This window comes from Acomys russatus, chromosome X (genome assembly GCF_903995435.1).
Source record: "Acomys russatus chromosome X, mAcoRus1.1, whole genome shotgun sequence".
In the NCBI taxonomy this organism is placed as follows: Eukaryota; Metazoa; Chordata; class Mammalia; order Rodentia; family Muridae; genus Acomys; species Acomys russatus.
The window spans coordinates 48351558-48365869 of record NC_067169.1 but is presented as its reverse complement, the minus strand read 5'-3'; the positions used below and the strand labels follow the sequence as shown (position 1 = coordinate 48365869).

General features: G+C 35.6%; 1 protein-coding gene across 2 annotated transcripts in view; it reads left to right on the top strand.

Moving 5' to 3' along the window:
* The window catches only part of Eda2r (ectodysplasin A2 receptor), a 43787-nt gene that overhangs the window by 17235 nt on the left and 12240 nt on the right, over nt 1-14312 (top strand). For both annotated transcript variants that reach the window (XM_051141677.1, XM_051141678.1), the window contains exon 3: nt 1311-1407. In XM_051141677.1, coding sequence (XP_050997634.1) covers nt 1321-1407 — 87 coding nt within the window. In that variant the 5' untranslated portion in view covers nt 1311-1320. The remainder of the gene's footprint in view (nt 1-1310; nt 1408-14312) is intronic.

Sequence of the window (14312 nt, the reverse complement as noted above, 5' to 3'; positions counted from 1 at the left end):
TTCCAGGTGCTTGTGTTAAGAATTTATCTCCAAAAGAGGTTCCTTGTGTGGACCTTGTCAGTGTTTTTCTGTTTTCTGGGAAAGAAAACTATACGGAAGTTTTCTTTAGATTATCTGCTGACTTGCTGCCATAATACTGAATACCCCTGTCATTAAGAGTTATGAGACTACTAATGCTTTTTCCTCAATGACAAGGATAGAAAGCAAAGAGGGGAAGCCTGTCTGCTGAGGCTGACAAGTTGACAACAGAGAAGAAAGTGTATTCATTTTGTGCAGAAGGTGAACTTCATAGGCTACCTTCTACTGAGTGAAGAAATGGGGGAATAAGTTATAAGAAAAGATATACTTCAGCAAAAATGCCAGCCAAGAAATGCTACACCATTTCTATCGGTGACCTTTGAGGAGATGATTGGTGGTCACATTGTCCTGTCTTATAATTAGAAGTATACAGTAAGGTCTTTCAGTAGGTTGAGAAACCAGCTGAAATACAGTCTTGTATAAGATTAGGAATGACAAAAAAGTCCTATCAAGGTTTTATTTAGAGAGAGAGGCGCCTTGAGCCAGTTAGTTTTTAATGTATTTATATAAGACAGCCTAGCTCCATACTTCACCTTTTTTATTTGTATATTCCTTCAAAGTCTTCACACATTTAATCTGCTCTGAAGCTATCTGGTGTAGGTGAGGAACATGATGTTAATTTTCATTCATTTAAGTAACTGAAGCCATTAGTAATCCATCTAAGACTCCAAGTGGAAATGGAGTTAGGCCAGTCAAGGTAATCAGATACTTTGGCAAAGAAGAATCATGTTTCAATTTTTTCATTCACAAATAGAAATTATAATTTCCATATTGCTTAAGTCAGAAAATTTTGGAAATATTAACAAATAAAATACAATAAGTGTAAAAGGTATTTTTAAGTGCTTAAGAGCTTTTCACATATTTGATTATAGCCACTAGAAGGAATCCAACTGTTTATTTATTTATTTATTAACTTTTGCCGCTAAAGCTCCTGGCATAACCACAAGTTGAAAATTTGTCCCTTTGCTTTAGTTTCCTTACCTGTAAAAATGGAAGTAATAATAATTGTGACACTTTTTTTTTGAAAATCAAATGTATTACCACACAGGAAGCATTTAGAAGAGTTCTGGTAACATTGACAGTATTATAAACATTTTAGTACTTTAGGTTGGCTTCCTTACATATCCTCACTAAATATACACTTAGGAAAACACCAAAGCCAGGAGTCAGGGAAGCCACTTCCTTAACATCTTTCTTTTTACCTTAGTAGTAATCATTTTCTTTACACACAGCTTTTTCATCATGGATTGTCAAGAAAATGAGTACCAGGACCAATGGGGGCGCTGTGTCACCTGCCAACAATGTGGCCCTGGACAGGAGCTCTCCAAGGTAAACCCTTTTGATCAATACTTTTTTTTTTAACATCTCAGGAAGCCACATATGTATGCCTCTGCATGTTTGTGTCTTGTGAAAGGAATAAACAAAATAATGTTTAAAGAAAATAAATGAAAAAGGCCAATATTAGCAACACAGTCATTCTCACATATGACTAGTTGAGTTCAATAGCCACAATGAGATACAAATAGATACTATTATGCAGTAATAGTCATTGTTCAAGTAAGAAGTGATGCTAGCAGACTCAGAGGCAGTCAAAACTTGAATGAAATATTAGGGCACCTTATGAAGAGTTATGTAAATACAGAGGTATAGAACTTTTGCATTAAAGAAGTCTGTTAAAGCAAAATATACTTAATTCAATTGAAAATGCTGATAGAGGTGTAGAAAAAAAAACCCTCTTCTACACTATGGTAAGAATGAAGCCATGTTGTAAAATAGCTCAGAAGTTCAAGAATTAAGAATAGGCATTTTCACAGAAGTTGGCAGATTAGAGATCTTATGATGCAACTCAGAGAAAGAAAACAGGATAATCTCTATTCTTGCAAGAGATAGTGGCTGTAAATGGACTTATTAAGCCAAGTGAGATCTCTGTGGGAAGCAGACAAGAATGGCTGTGAATTGGTGCCTAGCTGCAGAAATTGGCTCTGGTGAGGTAATTGGAAACCACGGGGAAGCACTTTCCAGCACACACACTCAGCAGCCCTGCAGTACCTGTTAGCTGATAACCAAGGATTGGCTATGCAGTCGGAGATGGGGCCTTGGAACTAAAGGCTTAGTTCTCACAGCAGGGCTCCTGGTGAGGTTAAGAGGGAATTGCAGGACAATAGCTTACACCTCCTTCCCCTTCGCTATACACCAGCATGGCAACCCAGCCTGAGGAAAGACTACCTCTAAAGACCCACCCTGTGGGAAAGACCCAACCCCTGACACTGGTAATGATACTCAGCTATCCTTGCACACAGGAGGCTAGCATAGCTGTCCTCTGAGAGGCTTCATGCAGCAGATAATGGAAACAGATACTGAGACCCACAGCCAAACATTAGGAGGAACTGAGGGAGTTGTGGAAGAGTTAGCAGAAGGACTGAGGGAGCTGGAAGGGTCAAGGACACCACAAGAAGGCCTACATAGCCAACTAGCCTTTGTCCATGGGAGCTCACAGAGACTGAACCACCAACCAAAGAGCATGAAAAGACTGGCCTTAGGTCCCCTACACATATGAAGCTAATGGGCTGCTTGGTCCTCAAGTGGGTCTACTAACAATTGGGGGGCTATCTCTGACTTGGACTCTGTTGTCTCCCTCTGCATCCCCTTTCCCTAGCAGGGCTGCCCTTTCTTGTCTCAGTGAAAGAGGAGGCACTTAGTCCTGATGCGACTTGATGTGTTACGGTGGCCTGGTACCTGGGTTAGGGGACATAGAGTAAATGAGAGGGTGGAACTGGGATAAGGGAGGGAGTGGGGTTGTTATTGGCATATAAAATGAACAAGTAAATAAATTAATGAATAAAAACCTGAGCTGGGTGGGTATAGGGGCTGAAATATGATAGTACAATTGACACCCTCTTTATCCCAAGTTTGTAGCTATAGTCTATGGGAACCCACAGCAGGGGATCCCACTGTCTTCACCAGCACAGTAAAGCCAGACCATACAGAGTATCAAGAAGGGACTTGAGAACTACACTGCTCATCTCACTGCAGCTGTTGTCTAAAGTGTTATCATCTAAACTCTATGTGACTATATGCACATAAAATCAGCACTTACAACTTTCTACAGGATTAAGAAACAAATTGTAATACTCTGGTTTCTCTTGAGATGGTAAAGAAACAAATTGCACCTCCCCCATTAGTGCAATCTGCCACATGAACCTTTTGAAGGGAAGGAAGAATTCAAAACCCATTCCAGGAGGAAAGAAATCTTGACAGATATAATTTTCCCAAAAACAAAAATGCTTTTATTATACCTTACCTTTTTTGCTACTATTAATGTTTTTGTTAATTTTTCATTTTTTCTTTTCACTTTTTAATTTTAACTCTTGAATAAATACTCTGTAAGTGTCTTGCTTTAGGTCATGCATTGCTCAGTTTATGTGCTTGTTTTGCATGCTTTTGAACCCATTGTACTATTGTGTACTCTGTAGTTTTTTTCCTACATACAATCTGTGTTCTTTCCCACTAATTTGCACTTTTTTTCTATTTTGTCTTCCCTGTCCCCTTCTCTTTTTTAAAAAAAATTAACTCTAGCCCTCCAAAACTTTTAACATGTTTAAACTATTAGACAATAACAATATCCTGACTCTTCCCAATATTTTTCCTCATCTCAATTTTCTTCCAATTGATCTAACACTAATTCTTATCCTTATCCAGACCATATTCCATTTACTTTTAATCTTGGTAATGTTCTACTATACATCATACTATCCATGATTATCACTTCTCCAATGCTTATTAGAGTTAAAAGGATCATTGGCTAGAAGGTCTTCTATCCAGCAGTTGTGGTTGATTCTATGGCTGATATTCAAAGATTTGGTTGTACCAGGCCTCTGAGTACATGACTGAGGGTATAAATTATGAACAACGTATATACATTCTATCACTTGAATATTGAAAATATTTTGACTGCAAGAAAATAGCTGGTAAACTCAATTAATTAAATAACCCAGATGCATAAGTCTCAGTGGGATAGAACAAGTGAAATGGCTAAATTTTCAGAAAATGTAGTTTAATAGAATATTTAATAGAAATAAAATCCTGAAAGAATTCAAGAAGAATTAAAAATAAATAGTGGAACGAAATAAGAAAGTTAGTATAGCATAAAAAACTGAAGTTTAGAAAAGAAATAAAAATGCAGTAAAAATAAAATTGAAATTTTAGTGAAAAAAATAGTCAGGAAGCAAAATAACCTCAATTGAAGCCTCAATGGACCATATTAAAATATATAGATATATAGATGTAGATATAGATTATATAATGGATTATATAATAGTATAATGGATCATATGGAAGAAAGAATGCAGATGAAAAACACTAAAGATATCAACAAAGATAAAATAGTGAGAAATGTAAGTAAAACATAGAGTTCTACAAGTTGCCCTTGAAAGATTAATATTGTCCTACAGCCCAACTCCTGTACATAAGATTCAGGGAACACCATAGAAGCAGTGGGGGTGGGGTCAGAAAATTTGTACAAACCAGAGGACCAGAAAGTCTGATGTGATATTGTGTCTTTTAGAAATCACAGAGAAGCTATAGTCACAATACCTCAATGACTTGAAATTTGGCAATGCAAATATACTAAGGTAGGAAGGAGAAATTTCACAAGTAACTAAGGACTGTTGAGAGAAAGAGAATTAAACTAACAGTAAGATGAGCTCCTTACTTGGTTATCCAATAACAAATGGTCAATCCTGAAATCATAAACATAAAAAAGCAACATTAAATGAACTCAAGAAGCTGTCTTTGTTTATGTATTTATAGATATACGGAAATTAGCATTTTTAAAAGGCCATGAATTTGAGAGGAATTTTAAAAAGGTATGGAAGCTGCTAAAGCGAAGAGAAGAAATGAGGCAATTATGTTTAATTTTTAAGATAAGAAATTCATACTAAAATGAATAAACTGTATATTCAATAAAACAATATCAAAAAGCTTTCAAAATCTAGGCTAAGAAGATGACTATCCAGGCTCAGGCTCAGGAGACACATCAGTCACAAAATGGGAAAGAACTGAAAATAGATTTTTTTCCTAAGCATCAGGTATAATCAGGTATATATATATATATATATATATATATATATATATGTGTGTGTGTGTGTGTGTGTGTGCGTGTGTGTGTATATATATATATATACACACAAATGTGTGTGTGTGTATATATATATATATAAAGGAAAAATCCAGCAAGCTCTCTTAAAGACAATGTATCAGTATTATAACAGATTTTTGAAGAGATACCCTGAAAACCCAGAGAGTAGTTAATGATGTATTTCAAGAGGGATAGACAATAATTAACAATTCAGTTGCTATTGTGTAAACTGATGATAAGACCTCTCCAGTATATGGTTAAATGGAAGGTGTTATTGTAGGTAAGAGGTGGAGTTCAGAACAAAAAGGGCAGCAAACTGGACTTGGCAATGAGGGAAGAGGTGGGGGTGCAAGAGAGGAAGACAAAGCGAGTATGGGTAAAGAATAACAAGACAAGGCAAGAGAAAGAACGAGGGGAGAGAGAGAGAGAGAGAGAGAGAGAGAGAGAGAGAGAGAGAGAGAATATTGGAATAGTGGAAATCACAGGATTATAAAGAGAAATAAGTAGCTGGAAGGAGGGAAGGGCATGAGCTGGAGAAGTTTAGGATAAGGAGTGCAATGCGTAGAGCTAGGATGCCAGTATGTACTCTGAAGTATAACAAGTTCTTGTTACACTGACAGAGCCTCTAGGCTATAAGCTATTTGCTAACAGGCACCACAATTAGACATTCATCTGGTCTGAAAGTAAAATGATTCCCTTGGTAGAGGGGAAACAGCTTCATAAGTTCCTGAAGAATGGTGGCTTTTGTCTAACTACCAGAATTTCCACCTGACAGCTATATCCAGAATAACTATATTGAGTAGACAGCTGTTAGTATTTGCTTCATACACATGAGAACCAAAGTTTAAACACCTAGCACCCTTGCAATAAAAGCAAAATCCACACATGGTTGCACTCACCTGTAATCCTATACTGAAGAGATACAGCTAAAAGGGTCATTGTGGTTTGGTTGCCAGGTTATCTGGCTGAATTTCTGAGCTCCAGATTCAGTGAGAGACTTTGCCTGAAAAAAATTAGTTGGACTTACACCAAGATACTTCATATTTTTTTGTGGCTATTATTAAAGGTGTTGTTTCCCTAACTTCTTTATCAGCCAAAAAAACATTAGTTACTAAAGTTAAGAATGGAAGAAATGTCAGCTGAGAAATGAGGGATAGGGTTAATTCAACTTAGAAAAAAACTGAAGAGAAAAGTAGATGGAAGTTAAAACTGCAGTGTTTCTAGTATTCACAGGGTTTAAATGTTATTACTGTTGAGTCATTATTTGACTAAGACATAAATATTAGAAGATGTAGGGGATTGGAAAAATGAGGTAGAAATGTGAGGGAAAGTATATGAGCTGTGTTTAAGGAAGAATACACAACAAAATAGATATAGACACATAGAGAACAGTCATGAATCATTTATGAATAATGTAAAAACTGAAGCAAGACCATTAAGACATAGTATGCAGGAGTTAATACGTTTAACAGATAAAAATGAAAAAGAATGTTAATGTAAAAATTAGTTGGAAAAGCGATTGAGAAAGGCTCATGATTTGCATGTGCTCCTACATGCATGTGCACATACACAATCAGATTACAAATGAATAACTTATTGATGCACCTTATAGTTTTGGAAGAACAAGGAAAAAACCCAAATCAGCAGATAGATATAATCTTTTCAGGGAAAATATACTCAGGGGATCTCTGTGAGTTCAAAGCTAGCCTAATTTACAAAGAGAGCCCAGGATATCCAAGGCTACACAGAGAAACGCTGTCTTGAAAAAACAAAACAGCAACAACAAAAAGGAAACAACAAAACAAACCAGGTAATTAATGAATCAAAGAGTCAGTCATTTAAAAAGATAAAAGTATAAATCTTTAATAAAACTTATCAAGAGAAACAAAAGGGAACCCAAATTATCAAAATTAAAAATGAAAAGACAGGTTTTACAAGAGATACCAATGGCGTTCAGAAAACTTTCTAAGGCATCCACCAAATTAAGAATCCAGCACTCTGATGCCTAAACTATTCGAATTAAGAAAAAATACTAGCAGATAATTATAAGGTAATAATTTTTCAACATGATAAATGTCTTACTTTTCTACTGTAATGACAAAATTCTATTATGATGGCAACTTATAAAAGAAAGTGTTTAATTGGGCTTATTGTTTCAGAGGATTAGAATCCATGATGGTGAGACAAAGGCACAGTGGCAGGAACAACTGAGAGCTCACATCTAAAAATCCCAAGCAAAAAAGGAGCTCTGGGCATAGTGAGAAAAAGCGTTTTCAGTAACCTTCTATAACAGAACCATACCTTTTAATTCTTCCCAAAGATTTCCACCAACTGAAGACCAAGTATTGAAATATATGAGCCTATGGGGGCCATTCTTATTTAAATTCCCATAAAATTCAAATAGAGCTTATAAACCTAATTCAATTCCACCAAAAAGTACATTCATGACCAAGTTGTTTTTACTCCAGAGATATGGAAGTGGCCCAACATACTTAAATCAACAAACATAATTTGTCATGAATAGGCTTAAGCATAGAAGTTACTTAATTATTTCGAGTTATAAATGCTTTTTGACAGATCTAACATCCTTTCATAATAAAAGTCACATAGAGGCGAAGAAGAAGAAGAAGAAGAAGAAGAAGAAGAAGAAGAAGAAGAAGAAGAAGAAGAAAAAGAAGAAAATACTGTATTAAAGGCTATATACAACAAACCTAGAAACAACATCATCCTAAATGGAAAAAAATTCCAGGCATTGCCACTAAGGTTAGGAATAAGATAAGAATGTACCCTCTCTTCATTCTTACTCAATACAGGCCAGTTTTATGTAAACTTAACATGAATTAGAGTCACTTTAGAAGAGGGAGCCTCAAATGAAAAAATGGCCCATAAAGTTAGTCGTTGGACAAGCCAGTGGTGTATTCTCTTGACTGATGAGGGAAGGCCTGACCACTTTGAGCGGTGCCATCCCTGGCTTGGTGGTCCTGGGTGCTAAAAAATGGCAGGATGAAAAAGCCCCATTTAGAACTAGTTTAAAGCACTCCTTTACGGTTTCCTCTTCAATATCTGTCTCCAGATTCTTGTCCTCACTTCCTTGGATGATGCATTGTAATGTGGAACTGTAAGCTTAAAATAACTCTTTCTTCCCTAAGTTGCTTCTGGCCATGATATTTTTCTATAGATTAGAAAACCTAACTAAGACAGATGTAAACCCTACTGATGCTCATGGACAGGAAAACAATATTCTGAAAATGGCTATACTACCAAAAATATCTATATAGTCAATATAATCCTTTCAAAATATCAATAACATTCCTCACAAAAATAGAAAAAATCAATAAATTCATGTGGTAACACAAAAGACCCCAAAGTGCCATAAATTAATTCTGGGGGGGGGAGAATAAAATATATCCACACATCCTTTTAAGTGGTACCCCAGAACAATAGTAATAAAAACTACTGGACTGGCAAAAAAAATCACAGGAATGGATCTGTGTATCAGAATATAGGACCCATATATAAGCTCATACAGCTGCAACCATGCGTGAATTTTCTTTCACAGTCACACTTTAAGAAAAGATAACCTTCACCAACAAATGTTTCTAGCTAAGCTGGATATCCACTTTTAAGATAATGAAACCAGATTTCTATCTCTGCCCTTGCATCAAAATTGACCTCAAATGCATAAAGACCTTAATTATAAGATGCAAGCCCTAAAAAAGAGAGTAAAAATTCAAGACATAAATAAAATCAAGTACTTTCTGAATAGAACTACAGTGACAGTGATTGGTAAAGGAAATTTTATGAAATTATAATGTTTCTTCACTGCAAAGTAAACAACTGAGCAAAAAGATATCCTAGAGAATTGTAGAAAATCTTTGTTAGTTGTGTAAGAAAACATTGTGTATTTGGCACAATATGAAAGTAGAATTTGTATTCGGCAAACAAGAATAATATTGTCATGATTAACTAAACAATTTAAAACACAAAATATAAAAACACTCAAAAAACTAAATACCAAGAAAACAAAACACACAACAAACAGGCTCATGCAAGTGGGTAATTGTCAGAAGATGATGTATGACAAACATCCAAGCTGGATACTGAGGAGTTGGCTCAGTTGATATAGTGCCATGTTTATGTTTTGTGTACTAATTTAAAATAAATTTAATCGAAACAATTGTTAAAACTTCAAAAATTATCTATGTTTAGAATGACAAGCAATCAATAGCATAAAACTTAAGAGTGACTTAGTGTACAACCACATACATGTATGTCATATTGAAGTCTTTTGGTGTATTTTGCAGATCAAAAATATTATCAAGGAAATGAGTTCTTTTCAGGTATTTTGAATGCTTTGCTATTCTGTTCACATATTCATGGCCCTATAGTTGTTAAAACCAACTCATCACATCCTCATACCACAAAAGTCATGAAGCAGATATAAGGCCAAAAGAGATTGCTTTTTATTAGGAAATAAATATTGCCTCGACATTTCCAAGAAGGCTTCTTTGTATCTTATGATACATAATTGGGTAACACATATTTGTATAACTAGAATGGTGACTTCAAAGTGTGCATTTGGCAAACGAGAAGGGTGTTGTCATGACTGACTAAACAAGCTAAGAAACCATTTTTGAACCTGATCATCATAGTACCTAGAAGGAAATGAACAATTGATTGTTAAGGAAGACCAGTGATGTTTGGATAAGTAGCTAATGGCATCCAAGACAACATTTCTGTTCAGTTACCTTTATTTAATTTTATATTTCACTCATGCATTATAACTTTCACAGTAAACAAATTATTGAATAAAATTACCAGTACTTCCTCAGGATATTTTTCTAGAAGTATAATTTATAAACTAAACACAATTTTAATATTCTTGAAATATATGAACAGATACCATGTTGGAGCCTTTTTTTTACTAATGCATAAAATTCCCATGTCCCAGAAGTCAAAACCAAAAATGAATAATGCATATTTCCATCATCTGTTAATTTTGTGCTTTCTTCTATAACATTAGCCACTAATTTATGAAATGGTATAGGATTTCTTTTTACTTTTTAAATATTTAATAGAGAAATTTCCTAACCTGCAAACTTTCTTAATGAAAAGTTTATTAAATTTTTACTTACATAAGGTACTTGAATAGACAGATATTACAAAATAAAATGTTTTAATCCCTTATATAACAAATACATTAAAATCAGAAATGGCTTTAAATTTGCTGTATTTCATGTTAATTTGGCAATACGTTAATAAATTCTTTAAATTAAAATATTGTATATTTTTAACATAAGCCATTCTTGATTTTGATTGTTAATTGTTCCTGTATGTTACACAAACAACTTTTAAGAGGAAATAACTATACTTACTTTATGGTCACCATCAAAACTTTGTGTCCACATCCTTAAAGCATGATAAAATTAAGATAAATGTTTCCTGGTTATAAAACTGATTACCATCAAAAGCATTTGGGAACCTGAATCATTTTAAAAAACAAAACTCTTTTTGCCTCCTAACTATGAAAGTTGATTCTCAACAAGAGTTTTAAATGATAATTTGCATCGTTTTAATTCTTAGGAAATGATTCACTCATCAGTGAAAGAAATGGCTACTGGGGGTAATTTGATAGTATCAGATTTTATCTACCATGCTCATTTCTGTCATTTAATTGCCTTGCTTAGGTGATTTAAATTTAAGATTGTAATTGATTGGCATTTTAGGGCTTAAGGCTGCCTGCCATTTTATTGCTGTTTTCTTCATTCCTGTTTCTCTCTCTTTTCTTGCCTTCCTGTTGGTTACACAAAGGTATCTCTTAGGACTCCATCTTGATATATTTGTGCCAATTTTATTATATTTCTTTGTATTATTTACTTGACTGTTCTAAATACTAAAATACACACATGACTTTTCAGGGTCTGTTGGCTTCAACTTTTTCTCATTATGACTATAGAAACATCATTTCCATTTAAGTATCTTTACTTTCCCAATATCTTAGCCAGTGTTCTAGTGCTGTGAAGAGACACTATGACCACAGAAACTCTTGTAAAAGAAAGCATTTAATTGAGGCTGGGTTACAGTTTCAGAGGTTTAGTCCACTCTAAACATGGCAGCAAGCACTGGTGAATGAATGCAAGATGGCGTGGTCCTGGAGAGCTTGAGCGTTCTATACCCAGATCCATAGGAACAAGGAAGAGAGACAGACACTGGGACTGGCTTGAGCTTTTGAAACCTCAAAGTCCACTCCCTCAGTGACACACATCAATAAGACCATACCTACTCAAGCAAGGCAACAACTCTTATTCCTTTTCAAACAGTGCTACTCTTTGATGACTAAATATTGAAGTATATGAGTATATGCAGGCCATTCTTACTTACACCACAATACCCAACATACTGATAAATGTAGTTGGTGTGAATATTAGACATGATATTTTGTTATATCAGCAAACAGGATTCATGAAACTCGTGAAAAGTTTCTTTTTAAGTTTTTGAAATTAAAATATGATTACATGATTTTTTTCCCTTCTTTTTCCCTTCCTACAACCATTATCATGTATCCCTCCTTGGTGTTGGTGTGTTTTTCTCTGGGGAAGACCATTTCTTCTACTCTAAGCATTCTTTAGTTGACTGTAGCTCTTTGTGTATGGCTGAGGCCTTCACTCATTGAGTTCCTTCATTCAATTTAACATGTCTGTGTTATCCTTGTTCTGCTCATGTTTAGGCATCCATTTTGGTAAGACTATGGGTGTATTTATGACATTACTAGGATACACAATCTCACATCAAACTTCCTCATCCTCTGGCTTCTATACTTCTACTCCTGTTCCACAGTGTTCTCTGAGTTTTAGATATAGGAGTTTGTTTGTAGATATACCCACTGAGGCTGCACACCACAGCTTAGCATTTTGATTATTTACAGTTATCTGTAATGATCTCCTGTTGTAAAGATAACTTTCCCTGATAAGGAGTAGTAAGGACTACATTATTACTATACTGTGTGTATGAAGACATTATTTAGAATGTGGGTAGGAATATTGGAGGTTTTAGTAAAGTCGTAGTTGTAGAATCTCCTCCAAGATCTCTGACGTCACTAGCACTGGGTAGTTGAAAAGGTTTCCTGTATCAGACATGATTTCCCTCTTATTGATCAGGTCTTAAGAGAAATTAAAAAGCTGTTGGGCACCACCAAGTATGTGTGCCACTACTGTACCTATTACGTTTATCCATGTGGTCACTGCTGTGATTCATAGGCATCATAGCTGGGTCGGACTGCGAGTTATGTCCTTTCTTTAAACTTTAGATGCTTGTATGGCTTTATGGCCTCTTCTGGTATCATGAAAGCCAGTCCTCATGAAGGAAGCATTAAAGTTAGGTGCAGTATAGGGTCCTCTGAACCCTGTGACTGAAGTGCATAATATCTGTAGAAACAGGGACTTCCCTTCTACTTTTGATGACAATTACTGTCAATAGCAATAGGCTGTTTGTTTGAACAACTGTGACCAAAAATTCAAAAGAGGGGTTCTCCTGCCTAGTGTTTGGATTTTTACTAGGTTGTCTTTGGCTCTTGCAGGGAGCATTGTCAACCCAGAAAAGAAAATTGTCTTTGGCTAGATATGGGTAGGGGTTCGGAGTTTACTGCAAGTATTGTCCTTGGCTGGTGCCAGAGTATGAGCAGGAACCCTGGGCCTAGATTTGCCCATCATAATGTTCTTCTTGTAGATTTCTAGGACCTTCTGGATCCTTCTATTTCCCCATTCTCTCATGCTTCTCTCACCTAGAGTCCCAATAGGATGTCCTCCCCTCTGTCACAGTTTCCTGGTAAGTGAAGACTTTCATGGAACATGCCCTTGGGCTAGTGTCCAGATATAAGTGAGCATATACCATTTGAGTCTTTCTGCTTCTGGGTTAACTCACTCATTATGATCATTTCTAGTTCAATCCATTTGTCCACAAATTTTGGGAATTCCTTGTTTTTAATAGCTGAGTAGTATTCCATAGTGTATATGTACCACAGTTTCTTTATCCATTCTTCTACTGAGGGACACTTAGGCTGTTTCCATGTTCTCGCTATTATGAATAAGGCTGCTATGAACATGGTTGAGCAAATGTTCTTGTTGTGTGCTGCAGCATCTTCTGGGTATATTCCAAGGAGTGGAATAGCTGGGTGCTGGTCTAACTGGATGTCTACGTGTAAAAAAATACAATTGGACCCATATTGTCACCATGTACAAAACTCAAGTCCAAGTGGATCAAAGACATCAACATAAAACCAGAGAAACTAAATCAGTTAGAAGAAAAAGTGGGGAAGAGCCTGGAACACATTAGAAACAGCTTCCTGAACAGATCACCAACAGCCCAGGCCTTAAGGTCAATAATTAATAACTGGGACCTCATGAGGCTGAGAAGCTTCTGTAAAGCAGGAGTCACTGTCAAGAGAACAAAGCGACAGCCTACAGACTGGGAAAAGATCTTCACCAACCCTACATCTGACAAAGGTCTAATATCCAAAATATATAAAGATCTCAAGAAATTAAACACCACCAGACCAAATAACCCATTTGAGAAATGGGGCTCAGAACTAAACAGAGAATTCTCAACAGACGAATATCGAATGGCTGAGAAACACATAAAGAAATGCTCAACCTCCTTAGACATCAGAGAAATGCAAATCAAAACAACTCTGAGATTCCATCTTACACCCATCAGAATGGCTAAGATAAAAAATTCAAGTAACACCACATGCTGGTGAGGATGTGGAGAGGAACACTCCTTCATTGCTGGTGGGAATGCAAACTAGTACAGCCACTTTGGAAATCTATCTGGTGCTATCAGAAAAATGGGAAAAGCTCTTGATCTTAATCCTTTCACATTGCACACATTCTTGACTGTTTCTACAAGTCTTCTGGTAGAATATTTGGAATTTCTAACATATGTCATCTACAAGTAGATGTTTTTTTATAAATATGATTCCCATATTCTTTCATCTTTTATGCAGCTTTACAAAGTACCTTTTTTGACTATTCCTTTCTGACTAAAAACTTGTTGTTGCTACTATTTCATAGTTTGTCTACCAGCAACATGGAAGTTTTCT